This window comes from Mus caroli, unplaced genomic scaffold, assembly GCF_978045245.1.
Source record: "Mus caroli unplaced genomic scaffold, Mus_caroli_1 scaffold_2, whole genome shotgun sequence".
NCBI lineage: Eukaryota > Metazoa > Chordata > Mammalia > Rodentia > Muridae > Mus > Mus caroli.
This window is the reverse complement of record NW_028227257.1, coordinates 20,749,983-20,762,689: the sequence shown is the minus strand read 5'-3', so window position 1 is coordinate 20,762,689 and position 12,707 is coordinate 20,749,983. Positions and strand designations below refer to the sequence as shown.

Sequence of the window (12,707 nt, the reverse complement as noted above, 5' to 3'; positions counted from 1 at the left end):
TACATCACACTGACTCTTGACATCATCAGTTGTACCATCCCTGTCTCACGAATGAGCCTCCTTTTTGCCTTGAGACAGGGTTTCTGTTTAGCTCTGCCTGGTCTCGAACTTGTGACCCTCCCGCCTCCTGCCTGCTGGAATTTACAGGCCTTGTCACCATGCATAGCTAGGATTGCAGGATTGAACATTTTTCCACTGTCACCATTATTTCTCGGTGCCTTCTTTTTCAGATTCAGAAAAAGCGAGGGGATCTTCGCTTGATTGTGGCCTCAGCCACTCTGGACGCAGAGGTAAGGGCATCTCTCTCCTTCTGCCTAAACACTGGAATTGTCAGATATTCCCTTGGGAGTGCACCTCTGGCCAAAGCATGTCTTCGGCAGGACGACCTGCCTCTTTTGGGTCCGTGTGGTGCTCTAGATGTCACATGATGCTCCTTCTCCATGGTGGGTAGACGTTAGCCTGTGCAACCCAGGGAGTTGATGATCACCAGCTTGCCTTGTCTCTGTCTCTGCTGTCCTCTTCCTGACACAGGCAGCTTCTTTTTAGTTACTGCTCAGTGTGAAGCTATATTAATTGAATTTATTTATGAAAATTATATACTTATTTTAATTTTTTTTTGGTGTAAATGAAGTTTCTCCTCTAACATGTAGTAAATTTCATGTTAAGTGTTTTTTTTTCTTAATTGTTTTTCCTTTTTGTATGTGTGATGGGGGTACACATGCCATGGCTGGAGGTCAGAGGTCAGCTTGGAGGTCAGTTCTATCTTTCATGTGGGTTCCTGTGATGAAGGTCTTCAGGCTTAGCAGAGGCCTTTCCCAGCTGAGCCATCTCTTCATCCCTATGTTTTTATATGGCTGATTTGCTCTCTTGATGACGAATATTTTATTTAAAAAAAAAAAACAGTTCAACTAATCTCATTCTTTTGGCTGCTTGCTGTTTATATATTCTAGACAGTGAGCCTCCTGCTAGCTACAGATGATCCATAGATCCAGGAGTCCAGGAAGGAGGCACATAGATAGGTATTTGCTATGTTAAGGTGCTGAGGTAACCTAGAAGGCTGCTCTTAACTCCAGCCAGCTGGGACTGTCAAGAACTTGTCACCAAAGAGATGGCATTTTAGCAGGGTTTGAAATAAAATGACCCTTTCTTCATGGGCAAAGGGCGAGCCGAGCTCCCTGACCATGTGGGGGCCACGAGGAACCCTGAGTACTATAAGCTACCAGAACTCTTTTTGCCAGGCTCCACGGGGTACTTCATCCCCAGGGATGCTCCATCCCCAGAGGTGCTCCATCCCTAGGGGTGCTCCATCCTCAGCCGCTGCTCCATCCTCAGCTGCTGCTCTGACGTCATCTCCTACCACTCTGTCTGGTGTTCTCTGTTTATCAGCTCCACTGGTCCCCTTCCATTCTTCTGAGGAAACCAGGCTTCTCCTTGGCATGAGGTAGGGTTTTCTCTCAGTCTGTTTTTCTTTCAGACATGTCTGTGGCTCTTCCAGCGTTCTACTCTGGTCCTAGAGAACCCCCTGTCTGAGAGAGGCTTCCTTTCTGGCCTCACCCTGCCGCTTCTGCCCTCTTGCACAGCTTTGACTTGTGTTTCAGTCACACCGATTTCTGATGCATGTTTAGGAGTTGCCTGTGTCCTTGAAGACTGGGACTCTGTCTTACTCATGATTTTATCCCTCTCGCCTTACGGTGTAGGAGCCAGGGCAGTGACTTGCCCATATGTGGGACGCAGGAAGTTCATTCTTGTGTTAGGTAGAGACCCAGGAATAGTTAATGGAGATGCTGGTCAGGAACCAGCTCTTTATGCCAGGGGAGATGTGGTGAGGGCCTGGCCCTGGCTTGTTCTTGTGTCTCCCTATGGGTGGAAGAATGCAGGCTGACTTGGTGAGAGGAGCCTCCTATGTACCCGGGCTGGCCTGCCAGCTTCCCACAGGCTGTGGGAAGGCTTCAGGCTGCCCACAGTCATCTCTGCCCATTGTCCCCATGCTTTAGCTGTCATCTCTGTCACCACGATGTATGCTGGAATGTTCTCTGGAGGTGTTTTAATTTTGTTTCTGATGCTGATGACATATTCTGGCAAAAAGCAACCTAGGAACAGCAGCATTTATGTCCTCAGAGAGAAATGAATGCAGACAGATGTTGTGGGAAATATTAAGGAGCTGCCACTTCACTTCACTTTAGCTTACCTTTTTCTGCTCCTTTTAAAGTTATTAACATAAAAAGAAGTTTACTCTTATATGTATAGGTGTTTTGCCTGCATGTATGTCTGTGCACCATGTGTGCTCAGTGCCCATGAAGCCAGGAGAGTGTGCCCGATCCCCGGGGACTGGAGTGACAGTTAGTTGTGAGCCGCCGCGTGGGTGCTGGCGGTTGAACCCTGGTTCTCTTACGGCACTTAAGCCAGTGCCCTTAGCCCGGGAGCCAGCTCTCCAGCCGTACATTTTCCCCATTCGAATACAGTCAGAGTGGTGCTGCCCGGGATGGGCTTGAGTCTTCTCACAGCCTTACTGTAATCAAGGCGGTCCTTCCTCCTGACAGACACGCCCACAGGCCAACCTGCTCTGGACACTCTGCTGACTCTTTCTCCCCTGGTGATGGGAGAGCGCAGCAGGACCACCATTGCAGGAACCTGGCCCGCCTCAGCTCCTGTCCTCTGTGCTCCAGTTGCACGGATCATGCTGTCTTTTCACGTCCATCTTTCTTTCTTAAACATTAGGAACGGTTATTTTCTAAACAGGTTTAGTTGTGGTGAAAGTGTAATTAATGCCCACGTTTACTCCTCCCGACTGGGCTCGCTGCTAATGGACAAGTATAAACTGTTTATTGCTGCCTTCCTTGTCTTCTTTTAAACTTTTATTTTTGAGATGATATACTTACATCATTCCCCCTCTCTTCTCTTTTCCTTAACCCCATAGATTGTCCTTGGTCTCTTTCAAGTTCATAACCTTTTTTTTCCCATTTATTGTTGATCACATGCATCTCTGTATATGCACATATATTCCTAAATGTAACCTGCCTAGTCTGTATGTTTCTTGTGTGTGTGTTTTCATGGCCGAGCCTTTGGTGTTAAAAAGGAGCCAGAGGTGGAGGGTGTACCTGTCTTGGAAGAAGACTGTCTCTCCCACCCTCAGCACTCCTTCCTTGCCTGCAGTTCTTTGTGTAGGGTTGAGGACTTGTGGGCTTTCCCTGCCCATGCCACATGGCTGTTTGTTGTCCCTGTGCAGCTTATGTTTAGGCAGGCATGTTGCTGAGACATTATGGATATAGCTTCTGATATTACCGGCCCTCTCCCTCTTCCACAGTGTTCTCTGAGCCTTATGTTCTGAGTGTCTTTTAATGTGACGTAGAGACTGGAGGACATTGCCTCATGCGGTTCCATCTGTAGTAGCGGATGTAGATGACCTCCGGACACCTTTTGTGAATTGGAAGGCAGAACCTAGATTTGTCATTCCCTGCTGTGTTTTGATGTAGTACATGTAAGTACATTAGCAGTACTTAACTGGGCTCAGGCTGAGCTATAGGTCATTCATTCCACTCTCCCTTCCTTCCTTGCCTGGACATCCAGTGCCTTCTCCCAAGGGAGCTGTTGAAGAAAGACAGCAGCTATGGGATCCCCTGGTTAGGATGTGGGATGGGTAGATGCAGGTCCGAGAGCGTGTGGAATCTGCAGTCTTAAGTGAGAGGAAGAGGATGTGAGTGGGCTGAAGAGGTCTGGAGTGAGCAGGGGCAGGATATGTCTTATTTAGCTTTTGTATATGGAAGACCAAGGGTGCCCAGGAGCCATCTTCTCACTCAAGTTGCTGTGTCTAAAGGTGATAAACTTGATGCCAAACTGTGTGTGTTGCTGCTGTCAGGCCACCTGCTCTGGTGGCTGACCCAGCTGACCCAGCTGGTAGACGAGAAGCCAGTGTCCACAGAAGGCAAGGGCTCCGGTGGTTGCCCTGGTTGGTTTAGCCACCCTGTTTGTAGAAGCTCGGTTAGCTGAGCGGTTACATATACAGCAGGTGTGATTGCAAAGTGTCACTTCACCCTGTATGACATTCTTCTACTTGAGCCTGTCCACATGATGGAAGCTAGGTTTGCAGACAGTTCCTACTGTTCCGTTGTTTTGTCAGATGTCTGATAACTTGTAGAGAGATTAATTTCCCTCTTCCATCAGTCCTGGCGAAGGATCCTGAGTCCCCTGGGGTCAGAGCCTCGCTGGACCAGTTTGCAGGTTGCAGTCTTGTTGGCTTGGGAAGGAGTTGGTCAGGGCATGGACATGGTTCTTAGAGCTCTCTGTGTGGACCAGGTGGGAGCAGCTCCCAGGACAGGAAGCTGGAGTGGGCCGACGGTGGCACTGCACGTTCCAAATCATTCCCATTTCGTTTCACAGACTGCGCCCCTTCCTCTCCATCTTCTTGTTCCATTTCTTACCCGGTGTTCATGTCATTGTGACCCCAGCATCTGAAGCTGACTCAGATTCTTCCAGGTGAGGGGCTGGCATCACTTCCTGTGTCCTTGATTCTGCCTCAGGCCATCTCTTACTGGCCTTTTAAGAAAAAAAATACATTACTGTTTATTTTATGTGTATGAGTATTTTGTCTGCATATATATCTGTGTACCACTTGCATGCTTAGTGCCCATGGAGGCCAGAAAGGGCCATCAGATCCCCTGTCACTGGAGTTAGAGAGTTGTGGGCCACTGAGCTATCTCTCCAGCCTGAGTTTTTGGCTTTTATCTGTATTTTCCAAATGCAGATAAAGGATAAAAACCTTAGAGTGTAGACCTTGTGTCTCAGTGCATCCAGAGTGTCCTTACTTGTCAGCTCTCCCAGCAGCTGGGGCTCAGCTGTCCAGTCCATCCAGGAAAGCTGCTGTGGTCCTACCTCACTCCTGGTTCCACATGGCCTGGTGCTAGCTGTGTTCAGCACGCCCTTCTTAAAGCCCTCTTCCTTCTGGAGAAGGACCCTGCCGTCCTGCTCTTCCTCCTCCTCTCTCACCTCCTCCTAGGGATCTTGAATCTCCACTCTTTGTCTTTAAGGCTCTCCACTCCTTCCATGGCCCGTGGCTCAGTTGACTCTGGGTGTTGGTGACAGTCTTGACTGTGTTACTTGTGTCCTGTCTCTGAGCTGTCTGGAGTGTTTAAACTTGGCTCTGGTTGGGTCTCTCCAGTTCTGTTCCAGCCTTTCTCGTGGTCATAGTAATTCAGGCCCAGGATCTCCATTGCTGAGCACATTGCTTTATTAAGAAGTGGCTCTGTCCTGTTCTCTGTTCTCTGTGCACATGATTGGAGAAGACTGTTTATGCTCTCAGATGGCTTGAAACCTATTGGAAAGTTACAGTAAATACATAGCAGAGACACACCCAGTGTACAAGAAGTGTACCTTTGTGAACTGATAACCTTGCGTGATTAGTTATGTGGTTTCTAGATTAGCTATCTATCCCTCAGTCTGATTTAACCTGTACCAAATTTGAGCCACACCTCATTTTCAGCTAAAGAAACCACGGAGGATGGGGATAAAGTTACCACAGCTATACATCAGCTGAGGTTCGTTGAAGTCTAACCTTTATTTATAATCAAACCTTTAGCATCTGCCATTGACATTTCCTCTGCAGTTTCAATAAGAGAAAAGTAAATTTAGCTGGCTGTGGTGATGCATGTCTTTAATCCCAGCATTCAGGATGCAGAGGCAGGAGGATACTGAGCTTGGGTTTAGTCTGGGCTACGTAGAGTTTCAGGTCTGCTTGAGTTGAGTATCAAGACTTTTGTTGTCTTCAACAAATGAAAGCTTGTGGGGAGATGGCCTGGTGGAGCCATTAAAAAAAAAAAGAATTTTGTGAATGTAGAAAATCATTTTGTGTGATGTGATAGTTTACACCTGTCATCCCAGTACTCAAGAAATGGAGGCAGGAGGATCAGGGGTGCAGGGCTAACCTCAGCTATTTAGTGAGTTAGAGCCCAGCTGGACCACATCAGAGCCTGTCTCTAAAATAAAACAAGCTATTCTGCAGTGTGCACTCTTGCATGTCTGAGTCTTGTGATCCCACTTACCTCTGCCAGTTTTATATTTTCTTTTTTTCTATTGATTACTGTAAACCATCTTTCTTTTTTTTTAGTTAATGTGAATAATATTTATGTATTTATTTATTTTTAGAAATTTCGAGATTTCTTTAACCAGAATGAGACCAGTGACCCAGCCAGAGATACCTCTGTGACGCTCACAGTGGAAGGACGGACATTTCCAGTGGATATCTTTTACCTACAAAGGTTTGATAATGTTTGATTCTTGGTGATGGTGATTTGAGACCTCAGCTGTCATGCAGGATAATAGGGAAGATCATCTGCCTCCATGGAGGGGTATGGCTCAGCTCCTGATCCTGGCAGAATTCGGGACGCTGGACCAGCATCACTGTTGGAGATTCAGAGTTTGATTCTCCTGCTCACATTTACATGCATCTGTGGCCGTCAGTTCAGGCGGAGAGAGTCAGGTGGGCCGATGGGAGGTGGTGTGGCAGTTTTCTGAACTGGGGCTCTCCAGAGCGCCATCAGTAAGGGAAGCAGTGCTGGGTCTTTCAGTCCCTTACATCCTTAACAAGAAGACTTAGCTCGAATTTTTGGGAGAAGTCCCTTTGAATAAGAAAGGGGGCGTTCTAATTTACTGTATCTAGTTACTGGGCCTAGTTTAGCACCTGATAACTCCAGAGCTATAAACTTCATCTTTGGGCTCTTCTGGCTGGAGAGAATGTCTGCCATTTCCATTCACTCAGCCCATTGGTGCTGGCTGGGAAGATGATGGGTGTGCTCTGATGGTTAGTTTCTTATCACCTTGACACTAGCTAGCTCACCTGAGAGGAGGAAGCCTCAATTGAGAAAATGCTTCCCTGAGTATGGGCTTTAGGCAAGCCTGTAATGCAGTTTCTTCATTGGTTATTGATGAGGGAGGGCCTAGCCCTTCGAGGGTGGTTCTGGGCTTTAAGAAAGCAGGCTGAGCAAGCCATTAGGAGCAAGTCAGGAAGCAGCCCTCCTCCATGACCACTGTCTGCATCACCTCCTAGCTCCAGGTTCCTGCCTGTTTGAGTCTCTGTCCTGACTTCCTTCAGTGATGGATTGTGACTTGGGATATATAAGCCTTTCCTCCCCAACTTGCTTTTTGTCATGGTGTTTCATCACAGCAAACAGTAGAAAGGCTAACTTGGGCAGTGGGCCTCTGCTCTGAAACTGAAGCCCTTGGTTTTCTGAGACTTGGCATTTTTGCATGCTGAAGATAAATAATTTCTGTGCACTTGCCATTAGCCTCTTGCTGCTTTACTCGCCTGCTGAGGCAGTGACCACAGGTAAATTTGCATAGAAGTATCAAGACTCAATCCAGCAATAATGCAGGTCCAGCTTCCAGAACATTCTATCTTTTAGAACGTTCTTTATTTCTTAGGAAATATAGCCCAAACCCATTGTTTACATGTAATTATGCATAGAAGTGCTACATTTAATGCTGTTCTTTTCTTTCTTGTGCTGGGGATTGAACCTGGGACCTTACATGTGTTAGGCAAGTGCTGTATCATTGAGCTACACCCTCAGTTATTGGTTGCTGCCCTTGGAAATAAAGGAGTGCGTATTTATTTTACTTCTCTATATGCTAATTACCTGCCGGGCTGGCCCAGGTTCACTCTGATGAGGTTTGGCTGCCAGGTCATTAGGATAATTGATCTGTGATTAATGAGCGTGTTCCAGTGATGATCTTTTTCCTCATACATTTTCCCAGTCCTGTTCCAGATTATATCAAGGCAACTGTGGACACCGTGGTAAAAATTCATCAGACAGAAGGAGATGGAGACATACTAGCCTTTCTTACTGGCCAGGTAACTCCACCCAGTCCCTCTGCACAGACATGCTAAGACAGCACAGAGTTAGCATAAAGGCTTGTTCTTAGTCATTTGGTTTTTTTCTTTTCATTTTCTTTTTTCTTTTTTAAATGTATTTTAAAATTTTGTCTACGTGCTTGGTTCCTGAGGAGGCCGGAAAATAGTGTCAGGTCTCCTGGAACTGGAGTTAAGGGGTGATTGTGAGCTGCCATGTGGATGCTGGGAACTGAACCCAGGTCCTCCGGAAGAGCAGCCAACTCCTTGTGTCATGTTTAATTGTATCTTGTAGTTGTTAAATTGCATGAAAGAAAAAAAAAATTACTGGTTTGACGCCATCTAGTGGCCTATTGGTCCTCTACCATCCAGATTGTGAGGGGTCATTAGCTCATCCCTAGTCTGTCTATAGAGGGTTAATTGAATTTTTTAAATTTAAATTTTATTTTATGTGTGTGAGCCTTTGTGTATGTATATATACCTTGTGGGTGCAGTGGAGGCCAGAAAAGGGTGTCAGATCTGTTGGAGCTAGATATACAGATGATTCTGATCTGCCTGTGCCGGGAACTGAACCCAGGTCCTCTGGAGGAGTGGCTAGTGCTTTTTACCTCTGAGCCATCTCTCCTGCTCTGCTAGTTCAAATGTATTCGCCGATTTCAGAGTAAACTAGGTTCTGTGTCAGTGGCTGCCTCCTTTGCCATAGTTGATGGTGCATTAGGTACACTGTGCTTCATGCGTATTGCAGTCTCATCCTGTGACCAAAAGCTTGGGCATCATTTCCCAAGGGGCCTAAAGTTAGGAGTGGGTCCTTTGATTGTGACCTCTCTCCAGCTCATTCTGCAGGTACAGCTGAATCAACCAGAACACTGTCTTAAGGTTGTAATGCCGCTCCAGCCACCTCCAGCTGCAGTCTTTCCCACTGCCCAACATCTCCTATAGTTAGTATCTGTCCTCAGGAAAGCTTTTAATGATTTCATAGGTAACAGCTTGCCCATATGCACAGCATGTCCATACACAGGGAATGCTGTTTACCGCAGGCCATAAAAGCTGTGTAAAGATAGTCATTTAAAGACTTAGGTGTCTATGTATGTCATCTATGTGCAGCGAGTGCAGGTGCCTGTGTGCAGGCCTGAAGAGGGTGTTGGATCCCTGGAGCTGGAGGCACAGGCAGAGTGAGCTGCCTGACATGGGTGCTGGGAACTGAACTCTGGTCCTCTGCAAGAGCAGTGCAGCCTCTTCACCACTGAGCCATCTCTCTAGTTCCTTGTTGTTTTATTCATGGGAACTCTTCTATTAACTACGGATGGTTTGGTTTTACTAATTAATCGTACAGTCACAGAGCCTCACTCCTTTGACACTGTCGTTTGGTAGCATTTGGTAAAGTGTCATCCTGAGTGGGTCATGGCAGCACAGCAGCTTCTGAGGGTGACCACAGCTAAGCCCCGTTCCAGCGTTAGCTCCTTCAGTATGACGGCTTGACGGCTTCTTCGCTTTCTGGTTCCGGGTTTAGGAAGAAGTAGACACTGTTGTGTCCATGTTGATGGAGCAGGCCCGGGCGCTGGCTCGCACTGGGATGAAGAAACACCTCCGGGTTCTCCCCATGTATGCAGGACTGCCTTCTTTTGAGCAGATGAAGGTGTTTGAAAGGGTGTCACACAGTGTCAGGAAGGTGAGACTCCTAGTGACCAGTGGTCCTTGCAGCCATTGGTAATCACATTGGCTCCCCTTTGTGTTGCAGAATGTTGTCTTTGGGGTGTGTGTGTGTGTTAGTCTGTGTTCATGTGTGTATTTGTGTGTGTGTGTGAGAGTATTCATGTGTGTAAGTGTAGACACATGCCACAGTTTGTATGTGAAGGTCGGAGGAAAACCTTTTTGAGGCAGGTTGGTTGTTGCTGTGTCTGCAAGGCTAGCTGGTCCACAAATGCTGGGGCTCCCCTCTGCCTCCTCACTGTGGGGATTCTGGCATTACAGACACATGCTACCCTTGCTTGGCTTTATGTGGGTTCTGGAGACTCAGGGCACACGCACCGCCAGCATTTTACATGCGGAGGTATCTCCCTAGACCCTGTTTATTGTTCTAATTGAAGTGAACTTTGCTAAATAGGCGTTTTCTTTCAAATCTTAGGTCCATGGTTCTATGCAGTAGATCTAAAATCTATGCTGTAGTAGATAATGTGCTGTGAGTATTTCTAAACCTGCCCAGAAGGGCCACTCCAACAGTAATTGTCAGAGCAGGTCACCTCTTGTAGCTTTTCTTTGTCTGCTGAATAGTGTTCACAGCACATTATTCCTTATCCTCAGAGACTGTCATGGTAGGTTATGTTCGGCCAGAACTAGATAGAATTACTAACCATGGTTCCTAAAGCATTTGTTAGGAGTATCAGTTTGCCCTTAAAGCCAGTTTTAAATCAGGTAAGTCTTTAGCCTTGAAATTAGGTTGGGGATGGGTGTGGTGGCGAGACGAATTGGATGGGAGGAGCCAGGGGCCTGACTTCTGCCTCCCCCTACCCCTTGTCCTTTCCCCTAGATGAGGAATACACGCGGGGTGGCTCAGAGTGCAGAAGCTGAGGGACCCAGTCCCAACTTAAGGCCACCTGGTATGGAGCAATCCAAATCCGCCCAGTCACACAAGAACTGCTGTCAGCCAGGCTGCAGGCCTGGATTCCACCTGTGTGTGTGTTGCTGTGTGCCTTGCCCTAAGTTATTTAGCTTCAGATTTCCTAGCTGTAAAACATTCATAACTAAACATTTTTATTACATTTATTTATGTGGGGTGGGGCAGGGCACATATGTGTCCTGTGTTCACATATGTGTCATGTGCACACATGGAGGTGAGAGTGCACATGCAGGAGTCAGTTCTTCCCTTCTAGTGTGTGAATCTCAGGGACTGAAGTCAGAGCCATCTCACCTGCCTCCGCAATAGCTTTTAGATATAAAAGTAGGAAGATTTTCAAAGATGATTTTATAAAATGTAAAGGTTGAAAAAAGTGTGTGCATCTTATATACATGTCTCCAGCTACGTTAAACCCGGCAGGGGCAGCTGGCAGGTAGCCAGAGACTTGACTGGTGCACAGTAGCTGGGCCCTCTGTCTCCAAGCCCCATGTACAGTGGCAGCGTTGGTGGTATCTCCTTCCTCTGTGGTGGTTCTTTCTGGTCTGAAGGGTTGGCCAGTTCCTGTCAGTAGGTCTGAGTTTATGTTCATGTTTTAGTGATATTGTCTCTGGGCAGCCAGTGTGAAGGGGAAACTTTGTTATACTATATGATGTATAATATATAACATGTAGCATATAATGACACAGCATATACTCTTACGTATATCCCAGTTGTGCTTTTTCCCTGGCACCTGTTGCTCTCTGAAGTTATCTGCTCGTTAGGAAACAGACATTATTGAACTTCCCATGTGCTCAGTGTGAGCTTCTAATCTCTTTGTGTTTGGATCCTCCTTGACAACCCTGGGGGAAGCGGTGGTCATACTATGTGCATGAGAAAGCAGTGCTCAGGAGCTTGGGGAAGCTGTGCATGGTTATAGAACTGGAACATTTTCAGCCAGTGTACTGATCTCATGCTCCTGCCTGGTAGCAGGATGTTTGAAATAGTAACATGTCTTTAGGATTTTTAAACTTACTTAAAGTGGAAAGAACCAACTAATTCTCTTTCTCTTTTCGGTAGGTGATCGTGGCCACCAATGTGGCAGAGACTTCCATCACAATCAGTGGCATTGTGTATGTGATTGACTGTGGCTTTATGAAGCTGCGAGCCTACAACCCCAGGACAGCTATTGAATGCTTGGTGGTGGTACCAGTGTCTCAGGCGTCAGCCAATCAGCGGGCAGGACGTGGTGGGCGCAACCGCTCGGGAAAGTGTTATCGCCTTTATACAGGTGTGTGTGGTGTTTCTTAACAACTTTGGATTTTCTTAGAGTCGCCTGGGCTTTGGATCCCAGGGCAGACATTTGTCCCTCCTGGCAGAACTCACCGTCAAATCCAGCTCTCCCAGGGCCCCCACCACTTCCTTCCTTCTTTGCTAGGACTCCCCAGCTGGCTCAGTGAACCACCTCCTGCCTACCACCTCCATTCTAACCTAATGTTGGGCCTTGTGTCAGACCCCTGAGCATAGACTTGTGCATCAAGCATTGTCTTTCTGCTTAATGGGCTGTGTTCTTACAGCTCCTGAACCCAGTGGCACCGCCCATCAGATCCCCGCTTGCCTCTGCAGAGTTCTCCTGAGAATCATTCATGGATGGCAAATAGTTGGCTCAGTCCTATATCACAAGCCTTGCTAACTTCTGAGGGCACAGAGTGAAATTCTGGTAGACAGTTCTGGCCTTTAATGAGCTTTCCTCTCAGCCTGCTGGCACTGGCAGGCACAGGTACCATGATGTTCCAGAGCTGCTGTCTGTCTGTCTGTCTCTTTCACTGGGAGTGGTTTTGAGATATCCACCACCCCCACTGCCCATGCCCACAGAGCTCACCTTCCTGCCTTCTTAGTGTGCAGATGGAGTTCGAAGTCATTAATGCCCTCCTGTGTCCAGCACCCACTTACGCTGTCTTTCCTTTCCTCTTTTACGCGGTTTCTCTTTGGCCCTAGGGATTAGTGGGGCTGGACGTAAGTGTGTGGGTAGACTCGGGACATGAAGGGGAACCTTTAATTCTTTGAGGAATTGCAGAGTTGTAGGTATAGTAATTGTGTGTCTAAGGAATTATTTATTTTTGAGGCAGGATTTCTCTGTGGAGCCCAGGCTGGCCTCAGCCTCCGAGATCTCCCTACCGTTGCCTCTCAAGGTCTGGGATGTAAAGACAGGCACCACCATTCTCAGCAATATTTTTAGTTTTAGGTAATTTTATTTTGTGTGTTGTGCCTGCATGTCTG

The 12,707-nt window shown here is 47.1% G+C and overlaps 1 protein-coding gene across 2 annotated transcripts in view; it reads left to right on the top strand.

Annotated features, from left to right (window-relative positions):
• The window catches only part of Dhx35 (DEAH-box helicase 35), a 61,410-nt gene that overhangs the window by 23,676 nt on the left and 25,027 nt on the right, over positions 1–12,707 (top strand). For both annotated transcript variants that reach the window (XM_021183591.3, XM_029474365.2), the window contains exons 8-12: positions 231–290; positions 6,139–6,251; positions 7,744–7,840; positions 9,348–9,506; positions 11,508–11,718. In XM_021183591.3, the coding sequence (XP_021039250.1) occupies positions 231–290; positions 6,139–6,251; positions 7,744–7,840; positions 9,348–9,506; positions 11,508–11,718 (640 nt within the window). The remainder of the gene's footprint in view (positions 1–230; positions 291–6,138; positions 6,252–7,743; positions 7,841–9,347; positions 9,507–11,507; positions 11,719–12,707) is intronic.